We start from the raw sequence: 18,711 nt of genomic DNA on the forward strand, positions 1-18,711 counted from the left end.
GGAAAGAGCTCTCTCTTGGCCAAGACCCAGTGCGCCCCAGGGGAGTTAACCAGCCGCTTTACTGGGGTTACTTCAGGTTAGACTGAAACTGGCTTCCAGCTGACATTTGCTCACTACAAAGTGCCTGGTTCCACCCCAGCCCTCTGCACCAGTGTCAGTTTAAATTCGTTCCCGAGGCTCACCCGGTGCAACTGCCCTGGGCTTGAGGCATCCCCAGCCACGCAACCTGCACTGGTCTGGGGCGGGGATGCTCAGCATCCTGGGACAATGGCTTTGTTCTTCTCTAAGGGGGGCAGGTTGGCCTGGCGCGTCCCTGGGCAGAGCCAGGGGTTGAGAAGGGGCCGAGGTTGTACTCGGCCAGCTGGCAGGAGAGACACCAGGGTGAAGCGACGGGGTAGAAATCTGCCCAGTTATCCCCCAAGGCTTCGCTGCCATGCTCTGAGCTTCCAGTGAGGCAGGGCAATGCGATTTACAGCCACCTCGTCTGAGTGAACCCTGGCCGGGCCCCATAAGGTGGGACAGGGAGGTCGCCTCTCGGACCGATGGGGAAGCTGGCGCGCTGACCGGTGGCTGCAGCTTGCTGAGGAGTACACAACAAATTGGTGGCAAAGGATGCGACAAATTGGCGGCAAAGACGGGATTAGCAGCCAGGAGTCTCTGGGATCTGCTGCTCTACTCACTGTGCCTTACTCCCTGGCACGGGAGGCATGACCACGTACGATCTGCCTCGGTACTCCAATGCGGCGCCTTCCCTTGCCTTCTAAAGGGGAGGGGCGGAATCCATGGCACACTTCCCCACGCCAGCCCAGCGGTCACGCCGTGGCCCCTTACCTGGCTGGTGATGTCCGATGGCATCGGAGAAGGTGGCTTGGAGTATGTGGCATCCTGGGAGATGAAGCCCGAGTCATGGGAGGAGACGCTGGACAGGCGGGTGTTGGCATTGACCGGCTGCGCCAGGCTGCGGTAGCGATAGGTGGAACTTGGTGAGTGTGTTTGGGACCCGCCGGGCCAAGCGGTACCACCCTTTGTACTGCTAACACTGCTGGGGGGGGTGGGGGGGAGGGATGATGGGGAGAGGGGTGGCAATCAGGAGGGAGATGCATGTTGTTGGGGTGAGAAGGGTCACGAGGAGGGCAAAGGAAGGAAAAGACAGTTTCAGACAAAGGTCCACCACACAGATTTATCCACAACAGGACGCGAGTTTATGGAGTGGGGGGGGGGGGTGACAGGAGGGGGGGTGCACGCCTGCTTTTCCGTCTCGGCACTGGCCCAGGGGCTGCTTCCATGCAGCACCCCTGCCTCCCCGCTCCCCCCCAGCGCACACGCCTCCTGGGGGTACCCGCCGGCCCTTCTCTAGCCCTGGCCGGCACTGACGCACAGAGATGGGGGAGGTGCCCCCCAAGTTACTTGAGCAAAAGTGCAGCGGCTTCCGCTTCTGGGTACTTGAGTGCAATGAGGGGGTGGGGGTGGGGGTGTGTACTTTTACTCAAGTAACTTTTGGGGTACTTTCCCCACCTCTGCTGATGCACGTTTTGGGGCAAAGGGAAAGAGGCGGCCATGGAATGCTCACACATGCACCCACAAAAGTCAGGGAGCTATTCATCCCATGACCTCCTAGCCTCTGCCTGGGGGGCCTCCGCCTGCCCTGGGAACTATGTCGGGGAAGTTGTGTTACAAAGCAGACCCAACCCAGTGGGCAGAAAGGGCACTTCTGGCGTTAGAATTTACGCATAAACAGGTGGGTCAGTCCCGCTATACCCATGCCTACAGATGGGGAAACTGAGGCAGGAGGCGGCACCCACAGCTGGTGACTCTCTTAAAGCACATGCAGGAGTTCTGTGGGGCCGGGAGACTTCATCTCCACTTCCGTGACCCCAGCGCACTCCCGCAGCACGTGCTGGTACAGGGCAGAGCTGGCGGCTCCATTCCCCTAGGCATTCTGAAGTGCTGACCAGCTTGGTCCCCAAAACTGTGGGACTGGGGTCACCATGGGGCAGGAGGACCCTAGGGAAGGCCTCCCACCCTCTCACCCTTTCGCCTTTCTACCTTCCGAGGTGCCACAGGCTCAGAGTGGGAGAAGTACCCAAAAGTGACTCGAGTAACAGTGCTGCCGCTTTCCCTCCTGGGTACTTGAGTACAATCAAGATGTGTGTGGGGGGTGTTACTCAAGTAGCTTTCCAGAGAGACCCCAGTGACTTGTACTTAAGTACAGCCACCCAGCAGGAGTACTTTTACTCAAGTAACTTCTGGGGCATAGGGGCCCCGGCTGTAAAAGGCAGGTTTTCACTGCCATAAGTACTGAGATGAGTAAGAGTCGGGGCGCCTGGGGACTGTCCCTACATTTGCAGTCGTCCATGTGACACAGGCCCTCCTCTTTAGGTTCCAGGGCCAGGCCCCGGGAAGAGCTATCCTTCTGCAAACCTCTTTGAGTGGGGGACAGGCCGCGTTTCCCCTTCCCTGTGCCACTGCCCGGGCTGGAGAGGGATTCGTCTTGAAGAGGGCTGAGAGTTGGGGTGAGGGCGTGGGGGTGCGTGTGTGAGAGTCGGGCTGGATGCGTGTTTGACAGGCTGAGCAGCTCCCAGCGGCTAAGGATGACCCCCTGGGGCTGTAACCTAAGCTGGCAGGTAACACCTCTGCCCTGAACAAAGGGCAGGGAGGAGCTGAGCTGGGTTTGCATCGGAGGCAGCAGTTAGAAGCTGGAGAGAGAGGGAGAAGGCAGCCAGCCTGGCTGAAGGGGGGCTACACTCCAGATGGGGCCCCCCTCAGGCTCCTCTCCCCAGGATGGGTTGGAATGACTGTCTCTGCTGGCTGCACTGACTCTCCTGTAAGATGCTGTGTCCTGTCAACTAATAAACTTCCTGTTCTACCTGCTGAGCAGGAGTCACTCCTGCCTGTGGATGGGGTGCGGTGCTTGGGGACCCCTGAGCCCCATCACAGTTGGGATCCCAGCTGGGCAGCAAAGGGGGAATTCCAGAGAAACTCCTGTGTCTGACCCTACCATTGCTGCTAAAGGCGTCTCACGTCAGCATCTCCTCTGGGGATGTCCAAGCACGACCCGGGCGCAGAGGGGCCCCGCCGTGCAATGTGGCAATGACCAAACAGCTCCTCCGCGGGGAGCTCTGCGCCCCGAACTCCTGGCCAACAGAGATCGCTTGGCTTCCCCGCAGAAAACTGACTTTCAGGTGGGGAGGCGAAGAGGAGCCGTAAGAACTGCTGTGTGCCACCCTCTGGGCAGCCGGTAGAGAGAGAACCCGCTGTGGGGCAGGGGGCAGGACTGGGGAAGACCCAGCTGGTGGCTCCCACCCCACACTGGGCTCAGCAGTGCCAGATCTACGCCGGAAGCTCAGCAACTCCCCGTCCCCCGTGGCAGAGACAAGGGTCACTACATACAGAGTGGTTCCCCTTCCACCCACCCCTGTCCCACCAGACGGCCTCTTGCCCAGACCCTCCTGCTGGGTCTCACCCTGTGCCACCCTGGGGAGAGCCACCTGCACCCAGCTCCCCACCCGGCTAAGTCCCAACCAGCTGCACATGAATCCTCACCCCACTGAGCTCCGCTGCTCCAGCCTCTGAGCTCCCCAGCACAGGCCCATCACTGTTGCACCCAGAACACCCCAAACAAGCCCCCCTGCATCCAGACCCACTGAGCCGCCCGCCTGCAGCTTGCCCCACACTGAACCCTCTCCATCCACACCTGCCTCTCCCCATGCTTTGAGCCTGTCTGCCCGCTCTGGGTGCAGCCAGAGCCCTCCGGTGTTCCTGCACCAGGCTTGGTCTTTACACTGGGCGGGGGGAGCCTCACTGCTGGGCCTGCGTCCTGGGGGGCGGAGCTGCACAGCGAGTCCCCCGCTCGGCACAGCCCGTGGCCTGTGCCCCCCCACTGCTGGGCTGCAGCCCCCTTAGTGATGTGCCCAACCAGGTGTGCAGAGCTTTGCAGAACTCATGAAGTTTTGGTGCAGAAACACAAGCTGAGTAAAGAGCAGCCGAGACCTGTCACCACACATTCTCCTCCCTGGGCCGGAGGCGCCGAGCTCGGGCCAGTGCTCGGCGTTACCAGCCCAGCAGGTGTGTGGCGGGGGGCTGAGCAGGAGAGCAGAGACTCTTCTACCTCCATCCTGACTGTGACCCCCACTGGGAGGTCACTGAGTCCAGTCCTGGCCCTCATGGCAGGACCAAGTCCCATCCCCGACGGTTGTGTTTAATCTAACCAGCCTCCGACTCTCAAAAAGCCCCCTCGAGGACTGAGCTCGCAACTCAACGAGGCCGGTGCTCTAACCACTGAGCGCTTCTTCCCCCCTGCTACCGGCTGACCGTACCTGCACATGCTGGATTTCCGGGAGCCGGAGCTGCTAGGGGAGGACGGTGGAGTCTGGTAGGACCAGCTGTAGTCGGAGCCCTTCAGGTCTTTGATCACCTGCCGGAGGAAGACGCCAGGCCACGTTAGCAGGCAGGCAGCCGAAGGGGTGACTCGCCCACAGTCTGTAAGTACCGCCGGGGGCAGACCTGGCGGGCAAAGGGCTCATCCAACCCAGGAGCTGGTCGCTGAAGCCTGGAGAGGTGGCGGTAAAGATCTAACCTCCTCCCTCCCTCTCTCCAGCAACCCCATCTTGAGGGACCTCTGGGTCGGCGCTCGCGGGGCCAGCTGCTGTGGGGACACACGCTGCTTCCGGCCCTCCTCCCGGATCCCCCCGTTCCCCTCCCCCGCCCCGGCCCTCCCCCCTCACCTGCTCGCTGGCAGCGGGCAGCTTGTGCGGCTCTGCAGTCAGCACCGACAGGTCCTCCAGGATGCCCTGTAAGTGTGTGATCTCGCCCAGCATGGTGATCTCCCCAGTCTGCGGCAAAGGGAGCGTCGGAGGTCGGTGCTGTGGGAACCAGGGCTTGCCCCTGCCCTGCCTGGCTTCCTCCATGTCAGTGCTGCTGGCGGGGGAGACCCCCTCTGCCTGCCAGCTGGCTGGCCGGGACTGTCCGGCCGACCCCCCGAGGCTGCCAGCCCCTGCCTGAAATCCCGGCGGCAGCCAGAGCAGCTCCCCAGCAGGGTGCAGAGAATCCAGCCCTCAGCCCCACTCCAAGGGGTGGACTCGGATCCACACCAGTGCAGGGTCTGGCTCTGGGTCGGAACCGGACCCTGACGCTGCACCATCCCTGGAGGGAAGCAGGAGCGGGCAGCTGCCTAGGGAGAACAGCCGGGGCACCAAGAGCCCTGCCTGGCAAAATCCCAGCCACTCCCTGGAGACAGCAGAGCCCCCTGGCAAGACAGCTCCAGGACAGCCACAGCCTGTGATCTCCCCCCAGGGAGGGCTAACGTCTGCCCCGCAGCATCCCCTCCTGGCATTCTGCCAGGACATCTGCAGCTGGGCAGGACCGCCGGGCACCAGTCAGAGCGTGAGTGTAGTGGTTGTGCTAACCGATACTCCCCGGGGCCAATAAAAGCGGGTCGGTGACAGCCACGGCCAAGGGCGGTTCCCGGCAACCTGCGCTCGGAAGGATGCGTGGGGAGCAAACGCGGCCAGCTCGGGATGAGCGCGAGCCCAGCAGCAGGGTTTGGACGAGAACAGGGCAGGTTGTAGGTGCCCCGCTGGAAGAGGCGGGACACGGGCTACTTCCCTGCTCTGGTGCAAAGGTCCTGGCCTCCGTAACGCCTCCTGGTGGCGACTTTTCAGCCTGCCCCGTGCTAGCCCCGGAAGGCTGAGAGATGGGCCTCAGAGCCGCCCCTCTTTGCGTCGGCAGGTCTGTCGCCCTTGCCCGGGGGCTCGGGAGATGGGCTGGGGCGGTGGCGAAGGGGCTGTCGGGGGGGTCCAGGCCCAGAGCAAGTGGGCGTGGTGGGCAGGTTCGTCCGGCGGCCCTGCGGCGCTTACCACCACCGGCTGTAGGAAGGTGATGAAGGTGCAGAAGCGGCCCCGCTCCTCGATGAGGGCCTTGCGGACAGCCTGCTTCTCCGTCTCTTCCAGCAGCAGGTACATGTCGTTGACGTCCTGGAGTGCACTGTCCAGCTGGGGCTGCAGGTCCCCCTTCCCTGCAGGGAGACAAGGACACGGCGCCATCACCCCCTCGCCGCTCCCGAAGCCAGGCCCTGCCCTGCCCAGCCCACCGCTGTGCTGGGCCACTGGGGAACCGAGGCAGGCGGTGGGGGCAAACCACAGCAGAATTCCACCCGGGCAGCCCCAGCCTGGCCTCTCCCAGGCTGGAAAGTAACCTCACTCCAGCCGGCTCCTGCCCGCACACCAGGGGATCTCTGGAGACAGGCTGCTGGGAAAACCGGAGCCCTGCTCTGGGCTCGCAGCGGGGACAGGCCCAGGAAAAAGCTGTGCTCCAGATCCCCCGGGCAGTGCAGCTCTGCAAACCCTGCGTCCCAGCCAGCCAGAGAATCACGGCTGGGGGTTAGCTCCTGAGCTGGGCCTCGCTGTGACAGACGTAGGCCCTGCGCCATCCGGACGGCCGGCAGCACTGCCCCCGGCGAGGGTGTGGCTCAGCCAGGTCCCACACACACAGCCAGAGGCCGGGACCAGCGCCCATCTCCCTCCATCCGCAGGGTTTGGAGATCTCCTTCCCTGGCTTCCGTCTGTCGTGGAGTATCCCAGCCACAGCGAGGCCCCAGTCCTCCTCCGCCCACCTGCCTGCGCAGCACCGCCGCTTCTACGTCTCGGCTCTGTGGCTGAGGGTCGGACGCAATGGGAGAGACCGGGCCACCTACAGGGGAAGGGTTCCTAGCCCAGGAATGCAGAGCGGGTTCTGAGCCGCGGCTCGGGAATTTAACTGGGCTGTGACGTCTGACCACGCGGCCAACGGCAGAAGGCCCCGAGGACGGACGGACAGGTGATTAGTCATATGGTTCTCCATTGCAGACACGGCCACAGGCAGGGCTTTCCCCTCCACGGGCAGGGCTATAAAAGGGACCCTGACAGCCACCACTTAGACTCCAGGCGGCAGGAACATCTCTGCTATGAACTGAGCCTGGCAGGATCGCCGATCTATCCCAACAAAGGACGTGTTCCAGAGAGTATTAAAATAGCCGCCTATTCCACCTGCTGCAGCCTGCATCATGGGATTTACGACTGATGTATGCCGTCTGACCACTTTGACAATCTCACTCTTGCCCTAGTTTTCTCTATTAATAAACCTTTAGCTTTTAGATGCTGAAGGACTGGCCCAGTGTGTTGTGATGGGAAAGATCTAGGCACATATTGGCCTGGGAATGCGGCTGGTCCCTGGAGGGCTGGCAGAACCTGTGTGGATTTGCTGAGATTATTTTTCCCTGAACAATGGTTTTCGGAAGCAAAGGATCGGCACAAACCGGCAGTTTTCAGAATGGAGAGAGATAAATAGTGGCGGCCCCCATGGGTCTGTGCTGGGACCAGTCCTACTTAACATATGATCTGGAAGAAGGGATAAACAGTGAGCGACAGAATTTGCAGATGACGCAAAACTCCTCCCAAGCAGATGGTGAAGAGTTTCAAAAGGATCTTAATAAATTGGGTGATTGGGCAACAAAATGGCAGATGAAATTCAATGTTGATAAATGCAAAGAAACGCACGTTGGAAAATATAATCCCAACGATACATATACCATGATAGGGTCTGACGTAGCTGTTACCACTCAAGAGAGAGATCTTGGTGTCATTGTGGCAAGTTCTCTGAAAACATCCACTCAATGTGCAGCGGCAGTCAAAAAAGCTAACAAAATGTTGGGAATCATTAAGAAAGGAACAGATAATAAGACAGAAAAGGTCATATTACCTCTCTATAAATCCATGGCACGTCCACATCTGGAATAATGCGTACAGATGTGGTTGCCCCATCTCAAAAAAGATATGCTGGAATTGGAAAAGGTTCAGAAAAAGGCAACAAAAACGATGAAGGGTATGGACCATCTGCCATACAAGGAGAGATTAATAAGCCTGGGACTTTTTAGCTTGGAAAAAAAAGACAATTAAGTGGGGATATGCTAGAGATATATAAAATCATGACGGGTGCGGAGAAAAGAAATAAGGAATTGTTATTTACTTCTTCTCACAATGCAAGAACTAGGCTCACCGAATGAAATCAATAGGCGGCAGGTTTAAAACAAACAATAGGAAATATTTTTTCACGCAATGCACAGTTAACCTGTGGAACTCCTTGCCGGAGGATGCTGTGAAAGCTAAGACTATAGCAGAGTTTAAAAAAGAACCAGATAAATTCATGGGGGATAGGTCCATCGATGGCCGTTAGCCAGGATGGGCATGGAGGGTGCCCCAGCCTGTGTGTGTCAGAAGCTGGAAATGGACGACAGGGAATTGATCACTGGATGATTTTCTGTTCTGTTCATTCCCTCTGGGGCACCTGGCACTGGCCACTGTCGGACGACAGGACACTGGGCTGGATGGACCTATGGTCTGACCCAGTGTGGCTGTTCTTCTGTTCTTATCTGTGGAAGAGGGGGACTGCTTTGAGCACGGGGATGGCGGGGAGCCTGGGGAGCCTGGCTCGTGTGACCTCTGCCTGGCCAGGGAGGCGGCGGAGATGCTCTGGGTGGCTGGCTCGGCGAGGAGGAAGGCCCAGCCTGGGCTGTCAGTGGCCTGGTTTTAAGCAATTAACCCAGGTCTGGCTCTCGCAGCGGTGCCTGGGAAACCTCCATATATTACACAGGCAAAGCCCCAACCTCCCCTGGGAGCTCGGACCCTGCTCCAGGCTCCAGCCCAACCACCCAGGGGCTTTGCCTTGGGACAGCAGCCGGTGCAGCCCACACCCAGGCCCGCTCGTTCCGCAGACCCATCAGCCCATCCCGCTGCACTTCAGTATCATACTCACCTTGCAGGCGTCCCCCTGGCTGCAGCCACCCCGTCCCCCCCACTTAACAGGCCGGGTCTACATTCAGCCCTGGGGCGCCCCCCAGAACCCCCCGGGGGGGTGGAATTTGCTCATCCGGTGGCTGGGGAAGCCCACGCCAGCTGAGATGCTCCGGGGGGCAGCAGGTGACCCATGCATGGGCGTGCCCAGGCTTTTCCCCAGGGCGGGAAGGTGAAACACACATCGATCCCGGGCAGCCGACCAGCCCCTGGGGGCGTTGCTGTGGCTGGAGCCCCACGGAGCTGGCTGGGCATTGGGTGTGGGGCTCTGCTCTGCTGAACCCACCCCCAGCCACTGACACGGGGAGTCCCAGGTGGGTGTCCCGGCTGGCCGGCCCCACATCCCTGAGCCGAGCCGCTGGGGCGTGGGTGCGGCGGCTGGGGGAGGGGAAGTACTGGCCGGGGAACCGCCCCTGGCTGGGCCGGCTAGAGCCACCCCGGTCTTCCAGGCCAGGGGTGCTCACAACCGCAGCACCAGTGGGAAGACTCAAATGCCCAGGAGCTACAAGGGACCCTGGTGGCAGCAGCAGGCGCTGGGGCTGGGGCTGGAGGGAAGCTGCCGTGCAGGACGAGGGCAAAGGGCTTCCCCCTTTGCCAAGGGGGGCTGGCGCTCCGGGTGGCTCTCCACGGGGAGCCGGGCCTGCGGCAGGGAGATCTCAGCAATCCCCCCAGGGCTTACCGCACGTGGCCGCTGCGGGAACAGGGCGGAGAGACAGACAGAGAGGAGGAGAAAGCCAGGGCTTGCGCGGGGAAGGCGGGGGCGATGAACGCCAGGGAGGCTGCCATGTCCTCTGGGGGGTCAGGGCTCCCCAGAGAGGCCAGGGCGGGGCACCTGGAGGGGGCTGCAGCCAGAACTCCAGAGGCCGGGGCAGGAGAAGGAGCTGTCTTCCACCTGCGTACAAGGGGGGCAATTCCTCCCCACAGCTGCTGGGGGGGGCGGATTCCCTGTGAACCCCCAGCTCCCACTGGAACCCAAGCCCAGCCCAGGGCAAATGGGAGTGGCCGGCGGAGGGCCGGGGAACAAGCGCAGCGTGGCAGAGGTGCTGCTGGAAGCAAGGGGCCAGGAACCAGAGCGGGCTGCAGCCATGGGCAGAGACTAGCCCGGCCCGGAGCGCAGACAGGGACGGCGTGGGCCCTGGAGGGGCAGCCGCCGGGGCCAGGCCCCAGTCTGAGGGGGCGCTCGGGCAGCAGAGGGGCAGAGAAATGAAGCGCAGGTCACAGGGGAGCAGGAGGGAGCTGGCTGGACGCTTGACTTACCCAGGAGCTCTACAGGAAGGGTGTGGAAGGAGGAAAGAGAGGGGAGAGAGAGAGACAGAGAATGCGTGAAAGACAGGCTGGTGAACGGAGAGTCATTTCAGCGCCCCCCGGCCCCCTCCCCGGCTGGCTGCTCAGTCACCCTCCTTCCTCCCCACCCGCTCCCAGCCACGGCTCAGACAGGGCGGGCCCGGCCCAGCACACCGAGCCCTGCGTGGGAGGCACTGAAAACGCTGCCCCCTCACTCCCAGGGATGGGGCAGCCACAGGGAGGGGGCCGGCAGGGAGCCATCTGAGGGTCTCTGTTCTCCAGAGAGGGACCCCGGAGCCGTTTCGACCGGCTGCGCTGAGCACGGCTCTGTCGTGCCCAGGAAAAGGCCCCTGACAGCAGCCCACGGAGCCCCCCGACTGCCCGGCTCCCCGCATCGGCTCCCTCGCTGGCGCCAGCCACACCCCCAGAGCCCTTCCAGCGTGGCCCTGGCACAAGAACAGGCAGCTGAGCTGGAGTCACACCCACAGAGAGCCGGAGTGTTCACCCTCTGAACGCCATCACTCAGCCCCAGGACGGATCCCCCTTGTCAGTCTCACAGCCCCGGCCAACCCCTCGGCGGCCCCAGGTCCCTCTGCCCCCAGATGGCACCAGCATTCGCTCCTGGAATTTCCCGCCGCCTCGGAGAATGCGGCCAGCTCTGGGGTGGAGCAGGCTGGCTGCTTCCCAGCACACAGGCTGCAACCCTGAGGGCAGGCGGTGGAAGCAGCCTGGTCCCAGCTCAGGCGGTGGAAGGCACGGAGGGAGGCGGAGCTGGAAGGTGGCCAGCAGGACAGAGCTCACCCGTAGGCGTAGCCCGAGCCCAGCTCCCCTTCCCTGCCTTGGAGGGGAGACTGCGAGCTGGGCCCTGCCAGAGCCCCTGGCCCAGGGCCACCAGGCAGGCTCCAGTCCAAGCTGATCCAGCCTGGCCTTGCTGGGCATGGGAGCAGGGAACCCCCCGGGGGGGCCCATAGCTCACTGGGCTGGGGGGCTCTTACCTTTGCGGGCCTTTTTCTGCAGCTTCAGCGTGTCGGAGGATTTCTTCTTGATCTCGTGACGAGCTCGCTTGTACTCTGGGGACATGCACAGACAATGAGGTGTGCAGGGATGGGGGGGGACCCCCGCCCCCTCACCCCGGCTGCCCTGCCCTAAGCTGGCATGCGCCCCTCAGCCTCTCCCAGCTAGTGGGGCCCCCCCAGCCCCAGATATGGCGCAAGCCCCCCTCCCCCTGGGCACAGCCCTTCTCTCACCGTGGATGCAGGTGGCCCCTCCCCCCCAGGCACACCCCACCCTGGGTACTGCATGGCCCCTCCCCCTGGGCGCGGCCCCTCCCGCACCCCGCATATGGTGTGGGCCTCCCCCCGGGCACAGCCCACTCCCCTGCCAGGCACAGCGCCGCCCCCCGGCCGCACCTTTCGCGTGGTCCTTGTCCAGCTGGTTGGCTGTTTTCTTCCAGTCCTCGATCCTGTCCTGCAGCGGGTTGACGAGGCTCTCCATGAGGGCGCTGTGGGGGAGGAGAGATGAGCGGGGCGGCATGAGCAGCCTGCTCAACCCTCCGCCCGGCCTGGCCCTGGGGGCTCAGCGCCTCCCTGGATCAGGCCCGGCCCCGGGCGGGCCACAGCTGTCTGGGCTCCCGTCCTGCCCCCGTCATCAGCCGCAGGGCGGGGAGGCTGAGGCCGGCGAACTCGTGCCGCGGGTGACTTACTTGGTGAAGTGGCGCAGCTTGGCCTCGATGCTACGGTGCCGCATGCACATTCGGGTCAGCGCCGAGCCGATGTCTCTGGTGGCCCCTGCGGGAGAGCACAGCTACCAGGGGGCAGGCGGTGCCAGCCTGGCATGGCCCGGGCATCAGCCTGGCACTCCCGGCAGGGGCTGGCAGCGCCCCGACACCCACCCGAGGCCGGAACCGACCCCGTGCTCCTGGCAGCCTTCACCGGCAATGCCCTGAAACCTGGCGGGGCTGGGGCTTTCCTTGCTCCCCACTGAGAGCTGGCCGGCGCAGACCCTCCCCGCAGCCGCGTCTGGAGCCAAACAGCCGGGGCAGACACCTGTGCAGCCCCCCCTGTGCCAGGCAGACCCGGGGGCTGAGCCCCGCCGGTCCCAGCCCCAGGGTTGCTGGCGTCAGGCGTTACACCAGGGAGGCTACTTTCCAGGCCAGCTCGGGCATAGATTCCTGGGGTCGGCTTTCTCCCCACCAGGGAGCCCCCTTCATGGCCACTGGGGTCAGCCCCCCAACTCCAGGCAGAGCAACCTTGCCAAGGGCACAGTCGCTGCCCGGCCCAGAGCTGGGACAGGGCGAGGGGGTTCCGGGCGGCTCCCCTGGGGCTGGGCTATGGGGTGTGTGGGGCTCAGTCACAGGGGAGCAGCAGGCCAGGGGTGCGGCACAGCGAGGATGAGGCAGGGAGAGCTGAAATCTCACCCCCAGACCCAGCTCCTCCTCAGGCCAGAGCAGGCACCCAGGCGGAAGCCCCCGGCTCTGTCCCACCAGGGCAGGGCAGCGTGGCCTAGCAGTCAGAGCAAAGGGTGGGGAATCGCCGCTCCGGGGCGGTACCCCCATGTAACCGGGGCGTACGGAGGAGGGGTCAGAGCAGGGAACTGGGAGTTGGGACTCCTGGGGCGTGTGCCCACCCCGGAAAGGCCGTCTACCCTAGTGGTGAGAGCGGGTGGGGGGGGGGGCTGGGAATCAGGGTTCCTGGCGTCTGGGTTCCCTCAATGCCCTCCCTCCTCCCTTGCTGCCAGCCGCGAGAAAAGCTGAGGGTCCAGCCCCCTCCCCTTCGCTGTGGGGCACCGTGCCAGCGCAGGCCGGCCGGCAGCGCCTGGCGCACAGGCAGGGCGAGCTCCCTCTCCCCTCCCTCAGCATCCGCCTCGGCTCTGCAGTCCCCGCAAGGGAGAGCTGGATTCCGCTGGCTGTGCCGTGCCGTGCCGTGCCGGAGCACCGCCTCGCCCACTTCCCTCCGCACCCACAGCTCCTCCCTCCCCCTGCGCCCTCCAACCCTCCTAAGGCAAGAACTCCTCTGCCCCACACCCAGCAGGCAGGCGCTAACGCAGACCCCTCCGCCCCACACCCAGCAGGCAGGCGCTAACCCAGACCCCTCCGCCCCACACCCAGCAGGCAGGCGCTAACCCAGACCCCTCCGCCCCACACCCAGCAGGCAGGCGCTAACCCAGACCCCTCCGCCCCGCACCCAGCAGGCAGGCGCTAACGCAGACCCCTCCGCCCCACACCCAGCAGGCAGGCGCTAACCCAGACCCCTCCGCCCCACACCCAGCAGGCAGGCGCTAACCCAGACCCCTCCGCCCCGCATCCAGCAGGCAGGCGCTAACCCAGACCCCTCCGCCCCACACCCAGCAGGCAGGCGCCAACCCAGACCCCTGTGCCCCACACCCAGCAGGCAGGCGCTAACCCAGACCCCTCCGCCCCGCATCCAGCAGGCAGGTGCTAACCCAGACCCCTCCGCCCCACACCCAGCAGGCAGGCGCTAACGCAGACCCCTGTGCCCCACGCCCAGCAGGCAGGCGCCAACCCAGACCCCTATGCCCCACGCCCAGCAGGCAGGCGCTAACCCAGACCCCTATGCCCCACGCCCAGCAGGCAGGCGCCAACCCAGACCCCTCCGCCCCACGCCCAGCAGGCAGGCGCTAACCCAGACCCCTCCGCCCCATGCCCAGCAGGCAGGCACTAACCCCTCTGCCCCACGCTGTGGAGCCCTCTGCGAGGCAGCCGGCTCGGCGTGCGCCTGGCTCCAGCCGCCCAGAGGAGCGAAGGGCTTAGCCGCTCTAATCCACAAGCGGGCAGTAGGCTAGTGGGTCTGGAGACAGATGGTCTCCACCGAGCTCCAGATGGTCCGGGTAGCGAGAGCCTGGCAAACTGGCCGGGCACAAGCCCCACAGCGGCAAGGGGGGCTCTGAGCCGCCCAAGCAGGAGCCGGGCCCCACGCCAGGCAGAGCCCCCCAGCAGGGGGGTTTCGCTGTCCGGGGGGGGCGTTTCTGGCAGGGCTGGAGCCGCCCGCGGGTCTCCTCCCTGCACGTCTGCGCCTGGGCCGAGGAGGTTCCCACGCACGGACACCGGCGCACATAAAACATTATTCCGCACACAGATGGAACAGCTCAGTGGGACCAGACACCGCTTACAAAGCAGGGCTTTAACGGGGTCGGCCACCCCCGTCCTCAGCCTCGCTCCTGGCCGGGTCTCCGCAGCTGGTGAGAGGGCGCTGCAGGTTAAGCCCCAGCTGCTAGGGGTTTGCCAGCAGCCCTGAGGTAGCCAGCGTCACCAGATGCAAGCCAAATCCAAGCAGAGGAGAACAGGCCAGAGCAAGCGGGGAAAGAAAAGTAACAGACCTCATTTGCATATGCAAATCCTCCCCATGAATGCATTCGGCCAGGCCCCGGCACACAGACAAGTATGTCAGGACGTGCCTGACTCAGCAGGGAAAAGCAGGGGTCCCCCACCCCACTGCCTGCTGCCGTGGGGTTTCTGCTGACTGCCCCACAGGGAGCAGCTGGGCTGGGGGTGGGTGAAGATGCAGAAGTGGTCAGCAATGGCCTCTTATTACTGGCCTCTCCCCTCCTGGCCCCAGACTGGCTCCGCCCCACGCATCAGGCGGCTGGGGAGAGAGACCCTGGGGCAAGGTAGAACATCACATGCTCTGTAAAGCAACAGGCCCCGTCTCCAGGGCCAGCCCCATTGCACCCAACCCTCAGGGACCAGCTAGGAGCTGCCAGCGCCAGCAGCCTGGGCCTGAGCTTGCCCCCCGGCCTCCTTGCTGTCTCCTGTGCCCCACTCTCCAGCGATCCCACGGCACAGCCATCCAAAGTGGCGGGGGGGCGGGGGAATTATTCTCCTTAACCCCCCAGGGCAGGCCAAGGAGCAAAGGCCTCAGGGAGGGTTCGGCCCTAACTGCTGAGGGAATCTCCCTGGTTGGAGCCGTTTCAGGGCAGGTTAGACGGACATCGCTCAGGGATGGTCTAGATGGTGCTTGGTCCTGCCCAGGGTTCTCTTGCTGGCTCTCATCCCACAGTAACATCCCGCCGGCTTGCGGGGTTCCCTAGGGAGAACAGCTGCCGGGCAGTCCCAGGTGTGGCCTGAGCTTGGGAGCGCAGCCCCGTGAGCGCAGCTAGCACCGACGTAGCTCACCACGGTTGTGCGCCGCACGGGTGAGGGTCACTGCCGGGGGCTGAGGAGCCCTCAGACGCACCGACCCGGAACGTCTCTGCTTTTCAGCTGGGCCTTTGGCGCTTGTCTCGGTCCTGGTCCTTCCCCAGGTCACCACCATCCCCTCCCCGACCCCGCCTCCAGACCCTGCCATCTGTCCCTCCGACTCCCCACTTCACTTCACCCACCCCATCATCGGGGCTCTTCTCTTCTCCCAGACGAGGCGCTCCGTCTGGGCTCCCTTTCGCCTCAGAGCTCCACCGCTCAGGCTTCCCACCAGGTGAGAAACCAGCCCTCCACGGATGGTGTCCCACCCCCCAAAAGCACCATGAAAGCCGATCTCCGGGCAGAGGCGCTGCTACGGGGGTGCCCAGCCTCTCAGCAAGAGCCTGGGGGTTCTGAGCCACCGTCCTACCTCGGGTGTTGGTGGCCATGTCGGCCACTTTCTGGAAGGCGTCCAGGAAAGCGACTGCAGCCAGCACCGTAGTCCTGCGGCGGAAAGAGACGGACGCGTTAAGTGGGACGTGACTGGAGTTTTACAGGAAGCACAGAACCATTTCTGTAACCAGGTGGTAGGTGTACAGCACAACCTGGCCAAGGGCGGGGTCTAACGAAAGCTGGTGGGCCACTCTATCAGCTTACGCTCCTTGTGCGTCGGCGCCATGTTTGTATGTGTTTAGATCTTGGCTCTATCCCTGCGTCAGAAACGTTTGAGATCACAAGGGAAGGTGTGGTCACCGCCCAGTCAGCTGACGCGGACTGAACAAAGCAACAGAGACTCAGGCTTTGAATTCACATCGAATCGCAGAGTCAGAGACTCCTAGCGCTGGGTGGGAGCAAAGGAGGTCACGGCGTCCAGCCCCCTGCCCAAAGCAGAACCAACCCCAACTCAATCATCCCAGCCAGGGCTAGGTCAGGCCAGGACTTCCACCAGCTCTCTCACTACCGCATTCCAGCGCGTCACCGCCCGCCTGGGGAAGTCGTTTTTCCTATCTCCAACCTACTCCTCTCCCGCTTCAATTTCACACCATGGCTCCTTGGTCTGCCGTCTGACACCACCGAGAACGGTTTCTCTCCATCCTCTTCAGGAAGCCGAAGGCAGCTATTAAATCACCCCTCAGCCTCTCCTCATAGGTCATGTGCTCCAGCCCCTTAGTCATTTTCATTGCCCTCTGCTGAACCCGCTCCAGCACGTCCACGTCCTTTCTGTACTGGGGGGCCCAGAACTGGACGCAACACTCCTGATGTGGCCTCACCAGTGCCTCAGGATCCCACAGCCATTGACTGAGCCGTGTTGTCTAACCCTGCAGCCCAAGGCAGAATGATCAGGTGATCCTCCCTTGCCGACAGGAAGAAGAAAGGCAGAAGAAAGGAAGAAGACAGGGCTTTTTCCTCCATAGGGCAACTCTGTTGAGACGTCCCTGGAAGTGACCATTTTATGTTCAGTCCTCGTGAACTAAGCCTGCACGGAGCCGGGACCTGCGCCTCGGGGGATGTATTTTCAGAGACATTCACGACAGCAGCTTGCGCCATCGGCTGTGTGCGGCATCAGTAGCTGTAGCTGCTGTATGTAACGCACCACTTCAGCAATTTCTCCCCCTCCCCCTATTCTTTCCTAATAACCCTTTAGGTTTTAGAGGCTAAAGGACGGGCCCAGCGTGCTGTTTGGGGTAACATCTATGGACACGTTGACCCGGGCGTGTGGGGGCTGGAAGAAGCTGTGTGGACGTGGTGAGATCGGTTTTCAGAACCTCTCCCCTGAGAAGGAGGTGGCTGGTTTGGACATCAGAAACAGCTGGACAGTCCAGGGGGTTTGCTTGTGTAGCTCCCGGCTGCACGTTCGCCTGACTGAGGAGGAGACCCCACCTGGGCTGTTAGTGGCCCAGTTCTAAGCAATTTGCCCAGAATTGGTTCTCTCAGCTGTGCCCAGAGCCCCTCCTAAGTCTACTGATCTCTCACCACACTCCCAATGGGTAGGCCGCTGCCTCCTGCCCGGCTATTATCTAGCACGTCAAAGGGAGTTCAAATAACATCCCCCAGCAGGTGGTCCAGTGTTGTCCATAGGGGAAATGCCTTCCTGGGATTGTGCTTTGCTCTGAAGGATGACATGATCCCAGCCCACACAACAGCTACATTCACCCCCACCAGCCCTGCGTCTACGCAGCCCCAGCCGTCGGCTCAGCTACTTGCAGAAGTTGGGGGAATCTCCTCCACTGGAGAACCAGGTGAAGATCCTGAAAAGAGGGCGGCTTCCTGCCCGTCGGGTGCCGAGCTCGAGGGTGAGATGTTATTGGAGTTTCAAAATGAACATGAGAACCATCACTGTAACTGCTGTCCTACGTTTGCACCCAACCTGGTGCCAAGGGACACGTCTAATGAAAGCTGGCGATTCACGGAATCGGTTGATGCTGCTTGGATGCCTGTATCATTTTTTTATGTGAGGTTTTAAGTACAGGCTCTGGATGCAGCCTCTATATGAATTCAAGATTCCAGGTCTGCTACTTCTTGCTCACCTGGAGAGCAGCGGAGGTGAAAGCGATGGCCAGAACAGACACACTGGGGCATTGTGGGATACATCTGGAGGCCAGTCAAACTGAATTTAATACCCCTGCGTCTACACCAGCCAAAAGTCGACCTTGCAAATTCGACTTGGGCGCTTCTTCTCGTGAAAAAGCAGCACCTCTTAAACTCGACCTCTCGTGAAGACCGGTGCATTATAAAATCCACCTTAAAATCGAATTAATCCCTGAGCGTAGACCAAGCCCTAAGCACTGAGTCCCAGCCTGCATGCGTGAGGAGTTGGAACAGCGAGGGTCGGAAAGACATCTGCATCCGTCCGCCACTCCCTCCTGCTGCCTGGTTCTCCTGCTGCCTCCCTCCCTGGGAGCCTGGCGCAGGCCCCGGGACACTCACCTGAGCTGGGAGTGGAGCTTTGTCGCCTTGGAGTTGAAATCTTCCCAGATGGGGTAGGAGCTCTGAAAGGAGAAAAGAGCGAAGAAGGGTCAGAGGAGAGCTCCCTGGGCAGAACGGGGCCTCTCGTGCCGTGCCACGCACCTGCCACCCCAGCCCCAAGCCTGTGTCTGATGCAAGCCTGGGGGGCAGGACCAGTGCCAGACCCTACAGCACCCAGGGGGACGCAGGGAGAGGTGAGGGGGCTCGGTTCAGTCCTGCCCATGCTCTGACGCCGATTGAGCAGTACTGTGGCCCTGGGGGCAAGGCTCCGAGCGAGGAAGGTCTCAGCTGACTCCTCCTCAAGGGGCTTGGCGGGCGGGCCCCCGTATGAAGAGGGCTGGGGGTGCGGAGCGGCTGCCGGCCCGCTCCTCTCCGCGGGGGCTGGCCTGGGTGGGGCAGGCGGAGCATGGGGGGGGAAGAGGAGCTGGTCGTTCCCTCACCGGTGTGTCCTCCTGAGCCCACCCAGGCCTCTTCCACAGGCACGTTCTCCCTGGGCTGCCC

General features: G+C 62.7%; 1 protein-coding gene across 11 annotated transcripts in view; it reads right to left on the reverse strand.

The window, feature by feature from the left end:
- Window positions 1–18,711, reverse strand: part of MTSS2 (MTSS I-BAR domain containing 2) — a 45,554-nt gene that overhangs the window by 13,406 nt on the left and 13,437 nt on the right. For 8 of the 11 annotated variants that reach the window (XR_012647418.1, XR_012647417.1, XM_075008287.1 and 5 more), the window contains exons 2-10: window positions 18,172–18,233; window positions 15,674–15,747; window positions 11,812–11,896; window positions 11,519–11,610; window positions 11,105–11,179; window positions 5,856–6,013; window positions 4,725–4,832; window positions 4,317–4,414; window positions 832–1,039 (exon numbers count right to left, since the gene is read on the reverse strand). Coding sequence is in view for 9 of the 11 variants with exons in the window: in XM_075008287.1 (XP_074864388.1) it covers window positions 832–1,039; window positions 4,317–4,414; window positions 4,725–4,832; window positions 5,856–6,013; window positions 11,105–11,179; window positions 11,519–11,610; window positions 11,812–11,896; window positions 15,674–15,747; window positions 18,172–18,233 (960 nt within the window). In the remaining 2 variants the exon portion in view is untranslated. The remainder of the gene's footprint in view (window positions 1–831; window positions 1,040–4,316; window positions 4,415–4,724; window positions 4,833–5,855; window positions 6,014–11,104; window positions 11,180–11,518; window positions 11,611–11,811; window positions 11,897–15,673; window positions 15,748–18,171; window positions 18,234–18,711) is intronic. The other 3 variants (XM_075008289.1, XM_075008288.1, XM_075008284.1) reach the window with 1 other exon arrangement.

The sequence above is a fragment of the Carettochelys insculpta genome, chromosome 14, assembly GCF_033958435.1.
Source record: "Carettochelys insculpta isolate YL-2023 chromosome 14, ASM3395843v1, whole genome shotgun sequence".
NCBI lineage: Eukaryota > Metazoa > Chordata > Testudines > Carettochelyidae > Carettochelys > Carettochelys insculpta.